Source organism: Camponotus vicinus, unplaced genomic scaffold, assembly GCF_025532165.1.
Source record: "Camponotus vicinus isolate PSW18456_S1 unplaced genomic scaffold, iyCamVici1.0 SCAF_1, whole genome shotgun sequence".
Classification (NCBI taxonomy): domain Eukaryota; kingdom Metazoa; phylum Arthropoda; class Insecta; order Hymenoptera; family Formicidae; genus Camponotus; species Camponotus vicinus.
The window spans coordinates 10,886,131-10,904,924 of NW_028141945.1; the positions used below are offsets into that span (position 1 = coordinate 10,886,131).

Here is an 18,794-nt window from a genome sequence, read left to right on the forward strand (position 1 = left end):
TGCTTTATATTTTCTCTGTATAAGATTATAATTTATGCGTATGCGAGCTAATTTTTTACCTTTATCTCTTATATATTATTCTTCTTTGTTACATACTTTTCTATTACTTGCGAATTTTGCGTGTAAAACTGGTATTTGTACAATTTTATAATATTTACAAAGTTTTAGGTTTTAATTAAAAAAAATAATTAAATTAAAGAATTTAAATTAATCAAAGAATTTATATATAAATTAAAAATAAAATATATGGATTTTGTGCCAGATAAGGATTAAATTTGCAATTATTAAATCTTGCATTATGTACACAATATATCCTACATTGCACTACAAAATATTTAAAATTGTTTTTTTTTATCGACGTTGGCTCCAATTAATTTTTGTACAAAATATGTAAATACAGAAGATAGTTGGGAGAAATATTTAGTTGGAATAAAGACTTTATTGTAACATCGTAAAGGTTTAAGGTAATGTACACATTATCGTAATTAATTATTGTAGTACTTATCTCAGCAGTGTCATAGATAGGATGCTACTTATCTTTGGTACTGAATGTACAATATGTATTGCAAATTGCAATGATGCTTGCTGTTGTTGTTGTTATTTATTTATTAACCGATGTAAGATGAAGTCTTGTAACTTCATTATATGTCATCGATGATCGTTGTTTTAAGCCAATTTGTTGGATGATTTTTATTATACAATCGTAATTACAATTACATGTTGCGGTTTATTTAGTGTGACGTTTAATTCTTTTTTCTCTCATTTTCTTTTTAAAGAGTACTTTTACTAAAATAGCATTTATTTATTAATAATAAGCAGGTTGTGTTGAGACTCCTCGTCGAACCGTATGCAAAACAAATGCTTGATTGTCTCATAATGAAGCAACACATACATATGACGTCACGCATAGACAAACAAGCGGAAAAAGCAATGCATAGTACGTGAGTAAAAAAGTTTTATTGAATTTTCGCGAAGTTCTTTCGTGATTTCTGAATATACTCGCGTGTAGGAACTATTGCAAATTGAATACTATGAATAAAAAATCATGCACTGGATTTTTTCATATAACACAAGAATAAAGGAAAGAAAGAACGAGTAAATGCACATATATAGTCGGTTAGGACAATAAAACCAAGTCGGTTCAATAAAACCTTTTCACACAAACCTTTTTACGCGCTCTTAAAGTAATAAAATCTACTAATATTTTTTTATAGTTTCAAGAAAGCATCGAAGCTATTTCTCACAATCGCACGTATAATGCGTTAAGGGTAACTTACAACTTAACTTATCCAGTTCGAAGGTACATTGTATAAAACTTAGCTCTCTCTCTATATGTATGTGCTTATCTTATATAAACAATATTTACATGGATCAGTCAAATAAATAGTTTTAGTCTTTGCGTCGAGAGCGGCCTTAGACGAAGCAAGCCTTTGTCGCTAATTCATTTCAATTTACGCGGAGAATGGTGAAAAAATAAAGGCGTGATACTGCGCGATCGAGAGGAAATGCTTAATTTATTCCGGCTTAATTTATTACTGTACTGAAAGAATATCGACTTTGTTCAATTCGCAGTGTTACTATCGAGATTGCTAACACCTAGACTTTTCTAACTAATGGCATTTCAATTTTGACTGCCACAGAATCTGCAAGGTACAATTTTGTATCTGTGTGTGTATATATATGTATATATCCTAGACTTCATTACATCTTAATCTTTGGAAAGAGGCCTTCTATTAACAGAATTACGTCTGTCAGATATGACTGCGATTTCCGATAGCTTTCAACTTAACGGCGCGTGACAACTTTCGATACCATTTATTTATGTATCGGATTCGATCGAGGGCACAAATTCTCGCACATCGATTTTAATAATTCATCAGCCTTCGGTGGATTAATAAAATGAATACAAGAATAAGAGTGAAATTTCAAAAAGAGAGATATCTCCCTTCTTATCTTCTCTATTATCCTTATTTATCTTGCCTCGATCCGATCGCCGGATTTCAAAGATCTCTCACAACGGGGCCCTCATCATAGTAGTATGATATAAAATAAATTTTGGTCGCACATCTATAGTCTGCTAGTCTTAACGAGGTGACGTATCAGTGTGTGTGTGTGTGTATGTGTGTATTTCTGTGCAGTATATTTCTTTATACATATACATATATCACAGAGATCAATGAATTTCATAACACGCCCCCTTCTCCAATTTTAAGCGAAGGTTTCGAAAATAATGTCGCTTACCTCGTAATATCGCTTCTTATAAAACGCTTAAGATAAATATTACTAATATTGTAAAAGATAAATATTACTAATATTGGTAATTATTGGCTTACATAGGTACGCTTGAACATCGGCAATGTGGGTAGTTTCTACAAAAAATATTTGACAATTTTTAAGTGGATACTATTTACAATTTTCAATACTATGTCTCTCTTATGTAACGGCCATGTACGACCGCAATTTTACAATATTCTGACAAGAAATATAACATTTGCTCGTAAAATTAGCGTTTTCTTTTATGGATCTTAGAAGGAAACATTCGCGATCCTTGTACTATTTCTTTCAACATCCATTTAAGGATTCTTAATTAAGAAGTTACAGAGATACATATCGCCCTCGTATGTGTGTATCTACGTTTATACACGTGCACGTTTACATCAGCGTGAATGTGTGTACTCGTTCACGTATATCTTCTCCAACGAGAACGAATCAATCGTCGTAAACATTTTAAACGGCTTCGTGGACTAGAATGTTTCAAGTATAGATTTCTCTCTCGTGACGATTACTTCTTTTCCTTCTTTTCATGTCGCTGCCGCTCACTTTCGTCACTTTGGTCGCGTCGACACCGGCTTCTTATTATTCACACTTGATATAGTTCTCGTGACACCAGAATTGTTCTTGTTCGCTTCAAACTTTTGTTGAAGCGACGCCACGTTGGATTTGCCGCTCGCCGCCCTTTGCAACGGATTCGGCTTCGCTCCTCCATCCTCGTTCTTGATCGTCTCCGTCTTAGTAGATACCTTCGTACCCTTGGCATTATTCGAATCCTTGACGGATGACGATAATGATTTAGCTATGCTCGCATTGCCGGTCGGGGATTTCTTCCTTTCCGAGAGACCAGTAGTTTTGGACGTAATATTTAGAGGTTTCAACGGTGTCGTAGGCGTCTTTTGCCCACCATTTCTTGGCAGCGTGGATATCTTGTGAGCGGATGTCTTCAACGGGAGACTGAACTTGGGGTTGCCGCCCACAACGTCCGGCGACTTTGTGCCGCCTTGATTCGAGTTCGAACAGCTCGAGACCAGGTCCGGACTATTGAACTTGCCCGGATTATCCTTAGGACTACAAGGCACATTTTTGACAGATACAGTTGTACGCGATTCCTCTTTATCTAATTCGCTATTCGACTTGGTCGCGGTCAGTTGCGTTTGCCTCGCGTCCGAACGCTGCTTCGTCGAACTCGCATCGGACGCTTTCGAGGAAGATTTCAACGATTTTAATGTATTATCTGAACTTTGTCTCGTGAGTTTCACGCTCGACTCGGTCGTTTCCCTGGAAGTTGGGCTTTTCGCAATATTCGGTGGCGTTTTAGTCCTGTTCAAAAGCGGCTTAACCGGAACTTTACTCTCAGCTTGGTCGTCCTTCTTGATATGTATCAAATGAGACGGTCGAATCTTCGTCGGAGCGAACGGTTTGCGCTCTACAGGATTCTCAGGCGGCTTCATGCCGAGTTCTTTGGACAGTTCGTCATTTATATTAGGATTATTAGATTTCAGGGTATCTAGCTTGCTTTTCTCGATAGCTTTCAAGTTGTCGTTCGCGTCTGAAATACTTTTATCCGTCTCTTTTCTGTCCATTTGAGGAACATTTATCACGGATGGATGAAGATAACCGGAGCTGGTGGTGGAACTCGAGGAATTAAACTTGCCGGAAGTCGAGTTTGAATAAACGCTCCCGGGTGTCTTGTAGTGACTCGAGTTCATGTAACTACCCAAGGAACTGTCAGAGCCCGTATTTTCTGCATTTTTCGACGCATCCTCATTATTATTCTCCCTCTTCTTCCTGGTCAGCGTCGAAGTGGAATATATAGAATCGAAGTGGCGATTCGAGATCTCTGATACAATTTCTGATAGCAGGCCCATCGATTCCAAGTCGTTCGCACCAGCGGTGGACGTCGCGTCGATGCGTTTCGGTAGTTTATATTCGTTATCGGTTGATATTGTTGCCTCCAATTCCATGTTCTTCCTGTTCTTCTCCGGTACGGATTCCTCTATCACCGCGTAGATATTGTCATTCGTGGGCGATTCCTCCCTAATCTCTGTCAAGGCCGATAACGAAGATTCCGCAATCAAGTTCATACAGTCGTCGTAAACGTCCTCCATCGGCTTCACGGGTGGATTTTGATAACCAGGCAATCCTGGAATTTTTATCGCGTTCTCGACGGACTTTTCTGTCTGCGCAATGTTCGGCGGACCTGGAGGTGGCGACGTAGGCCTCGTGCTGGTGGGAATACTGGTGGGTCTTTTAACGGGCGTCGTCTGACGCATCGAACCGAATGTATGGACAAGAGGTTTTGGCGTAATTTTGCTGTCTCTCATTGACTGAGCGCGCAGGACCACGTTTTTTTTCTCGACTTCGGTCGCTGATATCACCGGGATGACTGATGTGGCGATCTCGATTTCTTTTTGAGGTATCGGATTGGAAATCTCCAAGTTTCTTAGGATTTCCTTGTCGATGACTTTGTTGGCCTTATGATGCTGGCTCCTCGGCAGAGAATTCGTATTCCTTTCGTCCCTCTGAGAGTTGCTTCTCATGATGCCAGAACCAGGACGCAACATCGATGCGATTCGGTTGAGCGTGCTGCCTCTATCCGGCTTCTTCTCAGGTTCTGGCAATACCACGTTCGTCAAGGGCGTACTGTTGGGTCTCTGCGGCTTTGTAGGTGCCGTGGAACCAGTGGTTGGCGGTGCCGGGGCTGGACGCATGGGTACATCCGGGGCAGGTCTGGTGGGTACCTTGGTGGCTACCAGTTCAACAGACGTGCAGGTTGTAGCTGCCAATACGGGACTGCTGATTAACGGTCGCGCTGTAGATCCGGGATTCAATGGCGGCAACATGGGCGCGGCCGCGTCATTGACATCAGAACTCAACAGAGTGCTTTTTTGCGACACATTGCATCTTTGCATATTCGACTTAATTACATTTGTCTTAATTGCTACGGTAGGCATCCACCCTGGCGGCGGAGGCGGAGCCGATTTCGTGGGTTCGGCCAGTTTGGATTGAGAGTGGATCGGCGTGATCGTGAAGCCTTTAAACTGGCCAAACATATTGTTGGTGTAGCGCTCGTCGACCTCTGTCTTAGGTAGCAAACTCACGCACGCCGGATCCTGACTCAGGCTAGAATCGATCGTCTCGATGTTACGAGACATGGGGCTTGAACGATCGATCGTTTTGATTAGCGATCCATTGTGGCCGCGATCGGTCCTGAAATTTGAAGCAGAATTATAAGCGAAGGAACTGGGGAACTTGTAAGCGCAATTATGTGATATTTAGTGCGTGGCTAATGAAAACACTTTGTTTGTAGTGAGATAAATCTGAGAATCTATTCTTTTTCATATATATTAGAATATAAAATACAAGTGTTGTTTTTCTCGTGCACATCTCGTTGATGCAGCAAAAAAATAGGTGTTTTTCAAAATATTAAAATAGTACGAGAAGCAATGTATAAATTAAAATAATACGAGAAGTAATGTATAAATTTTAAATTTTTTATCGTATACTATACGCTTTATCCTTACACATGCATATATGTTCAGCATCGTGAAAAAAAATCATTTATTAGCATTTCTCTCAAATAACTATTCACCGCAAATCCAAACATGCGCAGACAAGAAATAATTGCAGGGAAATGTTAGTTACAGATTAAGATATTAGTAGAGCAAGCAGTTGGAGAAGGAAATCATTGAGGAAAACTGAAAACACTGTATATCGCTACTACGTTTATTAATAATAATAATAATAATTGTACATTTATCAAAATATGAGTATAATATTCGTTGAATATTTATCTTCTATATTCAAGAAATGAGTAAAGAAATAAAAAAATATTTTTTATTAATAAAAATTAAGTGCTTCTTAAGTAATCGTTAATATAATGAGAAGTAATCAATAAACTTTTCACGGCTTTTAGATTATATAAATTGTCAATTTCGCAAAATGCAAAGCCAGTAAGAAGAGAATTTTTATTCATGCTCATGCTCATATAACATGATTTTCTGCACATGCTCTACAGTTACACAAACACTTGTCAATAATCTCCGTCTTTATAGCGCAATATGTCCATGTAAAAAATATTATTTTTATAAAATTTATATAAAAATTCGTTAGTTTTCAACAAGGGGGAACAGTATTCTGTTCTGCAAAATTGAATACCTCATTTAACATTAATTATAATGCATTGACAAGTTAATTTGTCTCATATAAAATTCATATGTTTTACAAATGTATATTAATATTGTAAAGTATATTGATTAAAATTTTTATTTAGATATTTAGCTTCTTATTTTACTCTTAATTATATATTTAATATATAATTAAGAGTAAAATAAGGCTTTCTAAATTAGATAGCTAGTTTGTTTTTTTAAGTACATTAAACGAACACTAAGAACAAAATGCTGTTCTAATAATATTCTTAGACATTTTAAGTTTGCGATCACATAAACAATGCATATTGCACGATTGCAAAAATGTACTAAATTTGAAATGCTAAATAAGAAGTATTTACATCAATTGCCTGCAATTATTATTTCTACATCTCATTACGCTTATTACATAAAAGAATCTGTCTTGAACAGATTTAATCACGATAGACGCGCGAGAAAAACGTGATACGATTTATATTATTTACATTTATTCTTAACTATTAATTTCATTTTTTATCTAATCCGTTGAAAAATATTATTATAAAATTTTGTCTACATATATATAACAATATACTGAAGAGCATATTATGACTATCAGCAGTTGGAATCACAGTAGGAATTACTTTAGCGTGTTCTGGCAACAGTCATATCCAAATATTGTTTCTATGTACCACCACCATTTTCGAGTCCCCGTATATGTTATAATGCAAAAATCATAACTCGTTATAATAAGAATGCTATGATATTTGCACTATTGAATAAAATTATTCTTAAATTAACGATCTACTTCATATTTATTTAAGAAATATTATATTCGATTAATAATTAATTCTGATCTTTTTTTTTAAATTATTATCACAATAATAATAATAATATTAAAATAAAATCTTTGTATAATATTAAGATAAAATCTTCGAATTTTTTAAATTCGATTTTTGTGCAAATGATATGTTTTAATTGAAATGATTCTTTTTCGATTTATTGGAATTTCTTTCTCTGAAAATAAACTCCACTACTATAGATTATAAAATAGGCTCGAGATTCATATATCATAATGTATTATATAAACAATAAATCGATAAATTCTTCTAATAATACGTGAATTTTCACGCCAAATATCTACGCGTGATTAGATTCGTACAGACAGATCAGATATCGCTCAGATCTTTGGTTTTAAGCTTTGAGCAGGTGCCGGTGGGGGTGGTGGCTTTTTATTATAAAATGGAGTAGGCGTTTTCGAATTATTAAATAATACGTCTGCCTTTGGAGTAACGTCAGACGAATTGGCTGGACTCTCATTCAAGTGTTCGAATTTGAATTCTGTATTGAGCGTAAGTCCTTTGACATTTTTAGGCGATTTTCTCTGAATCTGTTGAATACATTCCGATATCTTGGAGCCTAATTCCGACCTATGAGCAGTTTTCTTCTGGATTTCAACGGCAGGTATCGAAAGAGTCGCAATGTTATTCTGCATTTGGGGTTTCGCGCTAACGTCCGGTTTTACTTTGTCGAATAACAATGACTTTCTATACTCGATATTATTGCTAAATTTAATAGCGTCCGGATTGGTGGTGGATATCAGATCAGTCTTAGTTATCTGTAGCGACTCTTTCAGTGCGGCGTTATCACTGATTGTGAATATTTTGTTCGCATTACGGGTGATATTCTTTCTTTTCGGTGTGAAATAGGCGAAGATGGCCCCGAAAAACTTATTACCGGCAGTGTAATGTGTTTTTGACGTAGGAACACCGAGTGACTTATTAGCATGCGGTTTGCGTTTCTCTTTAAAACGGTTGAAACTAGATACGTACGTAGACATCACGTCCTTCTTCCAGTGCTGTGAGGAATTTCTGACGTACCAAACACTAAACAGCAGCAGAGCTACAGCGGGCACCACTCCCAAGAAGATAATGTAGAGCACGGTTGCGACATCGTTTCTCGCTGATAACACATGAAATGAATATTATACAATCACAGTCAAAAATATAGATCTATAAATATGTAACATATCTCAAACGTTTTTTCTCAAGTTAATTATCAAGTGTTATTTTTTTCGCTGAAATTATTTAGAATACTAAACAAACTTGATTTTTTTACTTTTTATCGATTTATAACGGTAGATATAAATATATAAGATATTCACCGTTTGGATCTTCAGCTGGACCGCTATCCTCGGAGCCTCCGATTCCGGGATGAAGGCAGTCAGGTGGTCGAAAGCCACGGCTACAATGGCAATGGCCAAGACTGTTACATACTCCGTTACCGTTGCAATTATTCGGACAGGCTTTACCACTAGATACGGATGCTCTCAAATCCGCTACTGACATACATTTTTGATTCACGCACATCTATAAATAAGTAAATTATAATTATTCAAACGTTTCTGGTCTACTTCACGCTTAAGAAATCAGACTTTCATCGTTGGAAATATTTTACCTTTCCAGGTGCACACTTGGCACCATCCGGTGCGAGTCCAGGATCGACCTCGTTCAATCCAAGATCGACTATAGCCGAACGGCATGGTATTATCCTCCCGCCGTTGTTGATGAAGGAATGGCTCAAGGTTGCGACCGATTCCATGCCAAATTCTAATCGTTCATTCAAGTGTTTACAGTGTAGCATGCCGCAGAGAAGATTTCTATAACAGATTCGATTACATTAAAATCCAACTTCTCTCACGACATCATTCACATATACGATATAGTCCCAACTTACTGATCGTTGCACTTGATGAAGTTCGCATCAAGGCGATTGTAGCCGCAATTACCGTTCTTTGTCCCCCGGTTGTTCATGTCGTAGCATTGCGTGTCGGAGGACCAACCGGTGGGACCCCACAGGAGTTTGCATTGATCGTCATGCGTTCTGCACGAGCCCTGATAGCAGAAAGCTTTGCCTACGCTGCAGATTTCTCCATCCATCTTAAACACATCCGCCGGACAATATTCGCTCTGACCCGTGCAATATTCCGGCAGATCGCACTCGTGTTCGGCGCTTCGACATTCTGTACCCGCGCTCTTCGGCCTGCAGGTCTTCAGATCACAACACTCGCCGGTGGCACAGCTTGCATTACTATGCAGCATGCAAGTAGTCACGTTGCAACAGGGATTGTCGCAGTTCTCCTTCAGGCCGCAATCGCACTGTTCGCCAGGTTCGACGAATCCGTTGCCACATATGGGACTGTCAAAGAGCTTTTGCGGTTTGTTCCTCAAGCAATAATCCATACCATGCTCGAAGGCTATGGCCAAATGTTCTAGTGAGCATGTGGACCAGTGCGTTGGCCCGGACGAGCCGCTGGATGATGCCATAATGCACCTGGAATAATTATTAAAATTGGACTTGAAGTGAATCAATAATTGACAAGTACAATATTATTAAAGAAAAATAAAGCCATGACGCACTTCTCTTCCGGGCAGCCGCAATCCGGCCCATCATGTTCCATGCCAAAATTATGGCCCATCTCGTGAGCAACAGTGGCCGCGACTAAACCAACGACGTTGGAGTGATCCATGGAGACGCCGCCAGAGAATTCATAGGTGCATATCGGTCCCTTAAGAGCTTTGCCGACTACTCCGCCTTCAAAGGTAATTCGCCTGTTGTCGAGAAAGAAAAATATCAAGCTCGTTATTATTTTACGCTAGTTTACATAACGTATCTTGCACTGCGAGCTGCACTCACGTCAATAGCTGGGCGTTATCGTTGGGTATATCCTGAACCAGCTTCTCCCTGCGGTAACGCAGGAAATTGGACAGAGTGGTGTCGCCGTTCGATGATAGATTTATCTCGTCGGACTCGGACCACACTTGCACGCCGACCAGGGCGATGAATACGTTCAACGGCATGTACAGCTGCAAACACACCGAGATATCCTCGTCTCGTATTTTGCATGGAGATTTCACAGTATCGTGATACGCTTGAGTAACGCGCTAATTAATCTCTTTGTTCCGTTGCGTCAGAGTATACGCAGAATACACCCTACATCGCGCTTTCTCCCGGTTGTGGATATAAGATCCATCATTGTCGTCGGCGATAAATTAAAAAGAAAGTGGGAGAATGAAAAATATTTCCGCTCCGAGAAATCCGATTAACAGGATCTAACTTTTGGGTAATATCAAGAATTTTAGTTTAACTCGTAGCGTAATTACCGAAAAATTTAGTCTTAATAATGCATACATAATAAATCAATTTTTGAAAGATAATGAGTCTACGCAAAGAACATGTAGTGGCTCACATATGATTAACAAGATTCATTAAAGTTCTCGCGCTTGTGGTTCCCACTTTCTGAAGAAAGAAGGCTTGAATATCCATGAGAACGTAATTATGTATATAATAATCAAATTAGCCTAGATCAAGTAAAATTCTAAAAGGAATGAAACTAAACCTGAAGCTCTAATATATTTCAACGAATTTTAGGAAAAGGAAACCGCAAATGTTCAAAGCGTCTAATTGGATAATGGAGTTGTTGAACTAGAGCTGCGCGCTTTAGCTCGTTCTCGTTGGACTTGAGGTCGAAATTAATTATACGTCCAGTTAAGTGACGACGACCGACGTTACTTACAGCGTTGATAATGTTGGCGATGTCCTTACAGTGCTGATGTACTTTATCCAGGTTTTCGTCGAGCGCCATATATTCCTTCTTGTCGATTACAAGTACTAGCTCGACATAACGCGACTGTCTGTTCGCGTTGTAGGGTCCCCGAATAATTTCAGCCGCTCTTTTATGCTACAAAAAAAGTGATATTAATCATAACACTCACTAATTTCAATTTTATTCATTAAAGTTAACTTATAATTTAGTGCAAGATGGTTTGAATTTGTTGTACATCTTTTATCATCAATGCTTTAATAATTATTAAAAATTCAATTCTATCTAAATTTTTGCAAAAATAGAATGATTCCAAAAGGTGTTTCCAATTGCCTAGTCCAACAAAAGGGAGGAAAGAAACGGAAAAACAGAAAAGCGTGTACGCGCATTCAAGTTACCGCGGATATAAAGCTTTCTGTGTTCTTTGAAGCTTGTAATTTACTTGAAGAGGAAGGACAGGAAAGCGGTTTGCGCGAAATTTTTTTCTACGTCGTTCGCTGCACATACGTACCCTAGAGAGTCTTTCAGTCTCGCGATAATCGCGAGGGAGAACGTGGTGCGGCGGCGTGCCTTCGTAACCTGGAACCGAGGAAAAACGTCAGACACACAGGGACACGATCGTTGGCAGCGAGATTCCCGGTAGGACCGGGGGACAAAGAGCCTCCGAGGCCTTGCTCTCACATTCGTTAAGACTGTTAAGGAGAGACCAGTCTTTCCGAGACGGGCCTTTGAGTCTGCTCAAAGAAGGAGCGAGGGTATCGTCACTGAAGGAGGATGAAGACCCCAGAGAGCTACTAAGTCGCGTTTCTCAAAGCTCGTGGATACTCTTAACAAATCCGCGAAAATCGCTTTACCTAAGTTTCTCGTGACAATAATAGGTCTTGAATGACACGAATGATTTGTGAGTGTCGAGTTGTGTGAGTCAACTTATTAGTCATGAAGCTCTGAGATCTTAATTATGAACGTCGTTAGCTTCATAAGATATAACACGTGTCATGTATTCTCTCAATCTATCTCCTCGAAATAGTAATCATCTCGACTTTTCGAGGTGACGCTGTCAAAGAAGCGGACGTCAGTAATTAAGTCAAGAAGAAAAATATTCTCCACATTGACATTAACACTAATAATATCATTTTTTTTTTCAAATATTGACATCGACATGCTAATAATATCAATCTTTCTTCATCAAATATTGACATTAACACGCTAATAATATCAATCTTTTTTTTCAAACACAATTTTTATCTTTTCCTTTTTTATATTTCTATGGCGGAAAAGCGTCTTATTAAGCATGAGATTCTTTAAAGAAACGTTTATGCAAATAATATAATAATATGAATGATTGATCGTGTGCAAAGTATGCTTACCGCACGTATTATTAGCGACGAGATCGCTGTGCTTGTAGAGGTAATGTGGAGAATCCAAGCTCTCATCTTCCGGTTGGATGTGATGAAGGTTCTCACCATCGAAGATGACACCGCGCAATCCTCTACAAGTGGATAACGCAACCCACGAATCGGGAACATCTCGAACGCTACCTTGGTAATGACAGAGTTCCTGCAAGAGAGTTCACGCAACTCATGAATATCATTCGCTGAAATACACACTTGTTTTAAGAGATCCTCTTTTTCTCAAATTCCCCTCAATATTATCGACATTTGAGTAAAGTTTCTCTCTCGGGTCTCATCGCGTGGTTTTTACAGTTTTTACTTTATATATAATTTCCCTTGCTACAACAACTCGGCAAAACTGGACAAAGTTGTCGTGTAACTTCATCGCCGCGAGTGAAAAATAAATACACAGTCTTTCATTTAAGCTTTTGAACTTTTAATTAAACTTATGCTTTCATTTTACTCTTCATATAAATAAATAAGTAAATAAATAAATAAATAAATATATACACATAACACATATACAGGGTGTTTCTTAATAAAATTTTAGGAAATAATTCTTTGTCGAAAATTAAGAGGGGTTTTTCATATAAACATACACTCCTACATCCCTTCCTGTGGAGTTACACTCCTCCAAAAATTAGGTTTTTTATTTTTTTCTCAAATTTGGAACAAGTTAAAAAAATGAAATTAGGTGGATACTAGTTTTCTACTAGTAAAAAGATTATTTATTAATATTTTTTTCAGCCTCTCGTATTGTTATAAGGCAATGAAACTAGCAACCCCTATTCAATTTTTTATTAAAACTTTTTAATGGGCCGGAATATGATCATCTAAAAATATGCATTAAAAAGTTTGATTTAATTAGAAATTTTTTTATTTCTTTTATTTTTCTCATGAAATCAGTAGTTTTCAAGAAAAAAAATACGTTATCGTGTACAGCACAAAATGTTAAATAGCATAGGTTTTGAATTACGAAAAGTTAAATTTTAAAATAAAAATTAGAGTAAATGTTGGAAAAATTGGAACAAAAATAAAATTATACTAAAAACCTAAAAACCTAAAAAAATAAAAACCTAATTTTTACCTCCATTTTTGGAGGAGTGTAACTCCACAGGGAGGGATCTAGAAATATATGTTTATATGAAAAATCCCGCTTAATTTTCGACAAAGAATCATCATCTAAAATTTTTCGTACTTATTTAGAAACGCCCTGTATATATGTGTGTGTATTTAATTGGAGTTTGATCTTTTCTGATTTGATTAGAGTTTGATCTAATTCTGCCATTTCGACTCATAACGCGCGTGATTCACGATAATATATCAGGAAATCGAGACGCTCGTGCTCGAGACTCCAAAGTTATAGTTCGCAGGCTTATCTCGGTTTCTCGGGTGCGCATCTCTGAATCGTATACATCGGCTCACAGTACAAATATAGTTGTCCCAGATTCTGGGACGTGCGCACGTCGTTGGCGAACCCCGGCGATTTTTCACGTTCCTTTTTCCGCCACGAGGAATGAGGGAGGAGAGCCGTTTACTTCAGAGGGCAAGCACGTTACTTTCCCGAAAGGAGTTGCTCCGACAAAGAAGCACGATCTCGTTGAGGGTGGGTATCGGGATCGTCCCTCGCTCAAACGCTTTTTCCGAGGGCCATCGATCCGGAGTCCATTATTCGATTGCCGCGTAAGAAGGTGTACATGGATGGGATTGAATTAACAAGGAAACGTGCCAATCGTCCTATGATTATTTAACGCAAGCGTGACGCTTATTTATTGCCAGTCTCTCTCGAGTATCTCGTTCGTTTTACTCCCTTGAAAATGCCATAAAGACGCTCCTCTCATCGCAAAATCTCAATCTCGATGACACTTAAAATCTATTTCTCAGCAGCAATGAATTTTATCACCAGAGAAAGAGACCTGTATTCTGGAAATTTCAATATTAAACGAAGTCGAGGAAATCGCGAGGACTCAAATACGCGAGAGGGACTAGGAATTTATTTGTATCCAAGGATCTGTTATATCGCGTACCTAAGCATTCCAAAGATCTGCATAAATTACAACTAGCAGCAAGTTTTCATTAAAAAGAGAAAAAGTCGCGAAACAAAATAATTTTTTAAGCAAATTAAATGATATCAATACACTTTGTTTTTGCGATTCATTTGCAGTAAGCTCGCGTTTAATTCACGTAAGACACAAAACATCCGTAATCATCTTTTACCTATATGCGGTCCAAGGATAGTAACCGGGACCCGCTTGATATATAACGGACGGATAAAGCATACAGCTTGATTCATTGTCGGATAAGAGAAAAATTTCGCGAGAGCGTAACGTGCTCCATGGAAAGCGCGTTACGAGGCGTGTCGGCGGAATATGAAATTTTGTATTCGCCCACGGTAAGCTTATCCTCGCTTCTATTAAATGTAATATCGCGTGCGCGCCGCATTGGAGATTATGTAGATTTATATCACGAGAAAGAGAGAGAGAGAGAGAGCTGAGAGCGAGAGAAAAATACATTTCGTAACAGCCTCCTTATTACCAGGATGGTAAATTTCAGAACCGTACGTTGGGAAGATAAAAAAAATAACGGACTTTGACAATCGTTCCCTCTTTGATAGGAGCAATCGTCGCGTCTATCGCGAATTTCTATTCTTTTTGCATTTCGTATCCTTCTATTTTCTCTTTCAACGAGCTTAAAATTAGTTTACCCGCGCGGATAAACTGTATTTATACCGCGAGGAACGGGAGGTGGAACAGAACGATGGAAGGCAGAGCCGGAACCGCCAATTAATTAAATACAATTGTGCAAAACAGTAAATACGGTGTCGCGGTGCCAGCGCAACGAACTCCAACAGTTGGCGACAACGAGTTTCACGCATGACTTTTGTCCCACATTCCGGATGACTCTTTCTTGCCCATCATCGTCCGACTACATGTTGCCGAGCAAGATATCGCAATTCATAGAGAGAAGCTAATCTTTGTTGTTGATAATTAAATAGAATAATTAAGTAGAAAATCACTATATTATTTTTTTCCTTATTATTAATTTTAATTTTTTTTATATAATTATATATATTATAATTATAATTTTAATTTCATATAATTATATAATTTTATATAATTATAATTTTATTTAAAAAGAAAAAAATAATATTCAGCTCGTGATCTTAGAACAAATCCAAATTACGGTGACAAAAGCCAATATATCGAACCTTTAAACACGTTATAATGTTACTATATTTATGTTTGATATAAATATTCAAAGGCTCATATTGATCGTTGCTTAAATTTGTTCTATAATTTTTTTTTATATTTCTTTTATATTATATCATTATATCATATCATATCATTATTTGTGCAACTTAAAGAATGTGTTATATGATAATCATTCTATTATTTTTTATGATTTTTTTAAATATCCAGCTCTCCCTAATTTTTTTAAATATCTAACCTTTATTATAATTTATTTAAAAATGTTACAATAAATTCAGAATCTATTTTACTCATCAATTATAATTAAGATGTTGGAGATATAATTATAGTATTGAACCCGCGCAGAAATGCTTCTAATTGCAAATTGCAAAAGATATCTTCAATTTTGTTATCGATGTTTGCTCACGTAAAAGTTGCTACTTTCACCAGGATGGTGTAATCATTATGCGATTTCGGCAATAACTTGATAATTGGTCGAACAACGCTCAGAAATTTTTGCCGTAAAAAAATTTCCGAGGAAATAAAATACGGAGAAATTTTATAGTCGCTGAATCAGTGAGCGAAATTTAGCACAACCGATTTCTCGATTGATATATATCGAATAATATAATACCGAATACATTTATATCGAATTTCTCGTTTTTTATTTTAATCTCCGCCGCTTTATTCTAGCTACTGTATAAGGCAGCTAGTTAAAATATCTATGAAAAAAAGCCGTTATGATAGACAGCGCAATTGGACGATTAACGTGAACAATTTTCAAGTTTTCCCAGAGTGATTCTCGCGTTTTGCGCACTCCCACTCTGCGGACATGTCGCAATTCAACGTATTCTGGGCTGTTTTTTTCCTTTTTTTTCGTCCTTCCTGCCTTTCTCCCACCGGTGCTTGAATTATAAAGCGGAAATACTGCCGACCATCGCTCGCGCACACTTTTATATCGCGCCTGTCATCCGTCGAGCCCAACACATCGCTACGCATTCGTGTGTGTTTGCAACGAAACGTTGTATTAAACATGCAGAGAAACAGAGTGAGTCACCGCGATCGATTTCGGTCGAGTCGTTACACCCGCACGGTGTCTACTATCTATACCCATCTGTCTGCCAAGTCCATCCGCGATGATGGCAGACAGAGCCATCGACGAGAGGGACGGACATCCGTGGAGAGATTTTTAATTTTCATCAGACCGGAAATTCGAGCCGAGCGCGGAATCGAATGAACTTTCCTGGATATATTGTAGCTTCGAGTTATTTGAAATAGAAACGATGATTTCCCTTTTGCCCGAGACAGAAATTAGTTTTTATTATAATAACGCCATTTCTCTCTCTCGCTTTCGCCTGACATACTTCTGTCGATCCGATTATAAATGAAGCTTCGTCTAAAGTTTGCCAGCGTTGGCCGATTACGTTGTGAATAATAATGTGGAATATCTCGTCGGCAAGTTAATACGGTATAAAAGTTTTGTCGAATTAAAATTAAATTGTACGGAGCGACCTTCCTTAGATACATGTATGCATAAAATCGATGCTTCTATAGTCGACTCCTAGAATCACCATAAAATCGGGACTACTAACCCTTCTATCAAATAACTAAAATGTAATAAAAAAAGATGTAAGTGGGGAATGAAAAAAATTATACATTAATTATAACGAACAAGTCTTGACACTTCTTTCTCGGGATATCTGTATTAAACAGCTGATTCGCGCTTCAGCAACATTTAATACAATATCTTGTCGCGCTCAGTAGTATACGATCTCAAAAAATTAATGAGATAAAAGAATAATAAAATAATATTCAATCGCAAAATTTATACACGATAATTATGTCATTAAAAAATATTTAAAAAATGCGAAACGTCAGACAGAGCTCGCGAAAAATGACATGTATCAATGATCCCTCCTTGAACGAACAACCGCTTACACGATCGTAAATTTGACGTCGCGTATCACGCCATAAAATTGCGATAATGCTGTTCTTTATGTGGCCATTCGATACGTCACAAATTGCGCGAGTGAATGGCGCGTGTGGCGAACGAACGTCAATAGCGTCAAGTGGAATGAATCTTGGATGCTTCCTCGGTCCTCTTCGTGCCCGATAAAATTACGCTCGCTCGATATCGATTAACCAACGTTGTTTGCGGAAAGGCGGTTAACACGCCGCGGCGTGAATACTGTGGGAGTACCCAAGTGTACTTACAACTTTCGACGGGGTGTGCACTTTGTACGTGCCGCGATGCTGGTGGCGTTCCTGATAGCCGACCGGAATTAAATCGGTGTTCAGTCGAAGGTCGAGAACGCGCTCGACGCCATCCACATTGAAACCCACCGTCAGCACGTCCGCGTGCTCGATGTCCTGAAAAATAAAAAAAATATTGCAATTTAAAGTTTCCGTTTGCCAGTAAGTTTTTCTTCTTTCTCTACATCGACGTTACAAAAATGCAAAACTATAACGTATTATCGATTCAAGAACATATATTGTACTGTACAAGCTTATGAGAAATTGATCGATTGGGAAATTAGAAAAGAAAGAATCATAAAAACGAAAAATAATTTTTATAGTTTATGTAAAAAATATAAAATAGATATTAAAAAATAAATAATAAAAAATATAAAAATGAATAATATAAAATAAATAATAAATATAAAATAAATAATAAATATAAAATATATAATAAATATATAAAATTGTTGTAATTATAAACAGAAATGAAAATTTTATTTTATTCCATCCATATTCGTCATGTTTTATATACTTTTATTACTGTTTATCTGTTTATATTACTATGTATTTATATTTAATTTTTGCCAGATATAATCTAAAATTTCGATTATAATTTTCACATGTAATATTTTTTACATATATTACCCTCCATTATAAATTTCTTGTCTGCAAAGACCGATTCGTCGCGACTTGAATGGTGGAATAATAGCCGATTCTTTCTTGTCACCAGAGAGCCCGATCGCGCACCTGTTGCATTAATAGCGATAAAACTATGCTTAGACTTAAGAAAAGAAATTTTCTCTCTTGAAAATTGAACTGCCGAGATTGTTGTATCGAACTGCAATTAATTTTATACTCGGATGCTCGCTTTCTCCAGCCATGAAACCGACTGACTGAGTATTTAACAACCTGAGAATATTGTCTGAACAATAAACAGGAAAATTGGACGTCGGATTTTCGAGGGAATATTAAG

General features: G+C 37.4%; 1 protein-coding gene across 2 annotated transcripts in view; it reads right to left on the reverse strand.

The window, feature by feature from the left end:
• Positions 1-419: 419 nt before the first annotated feature.
• The window catches only part of Meltrin (disintegrin and metalloproteinase domain-containing protein meltrin), a 92,485-nt gene continuing 74,110 nt past the window's right edge, over positions 420-18,794 (reverse strand). Inside the window, exons 3-13 of one of the 2 annotated variants that reach the window (XM_083103644.1) lie at positions 17,798-17,953; positions 12,372-12,561; positions 11,516-11,583; positions 10,978-11,142; positions 10,098-10,267; positions 9,821-10,012; positions 9,138-9,734; positions 8,859-9,060; positions 8,566-8,770; positions 8,234-8,363; positions 420-5,484 (exon numbers count right to left, since the gene is read on the reverse strand). In XM_083103644.1, the coding sequence (XP_082959770.1) occupies positions 2,826-5,484; positions 8,234-8,363; positions 8,566-8,770; positions 8,859-9,060; positions 9,138-9,734; positions 9,821-10,012; positions 10,098-10,267; positions 10,978-11,142; positions 11,516-11,583; positions 12,372-12,561; positions 17,798-17,953 (4,734 nt within the window). In that variant the 3' untranslated portion in view covers positions 420-2,825. Of the gene's footprint in view, positions 5,485-8,233; positions 8,364-8,565; positions 8,771-8,858; positions 9,061-9,137; positions 9,735-9,820; positions 10,013-10,097; positions 10,268-10,977; positions 11,143-11,515; positions 11,584-12,371; positions 12,562-17,797; positions 17,954-18,794 lie in introns of those variants that run through there. The other variant, XM_083103655.1, reaches the window with a different exon arrangement.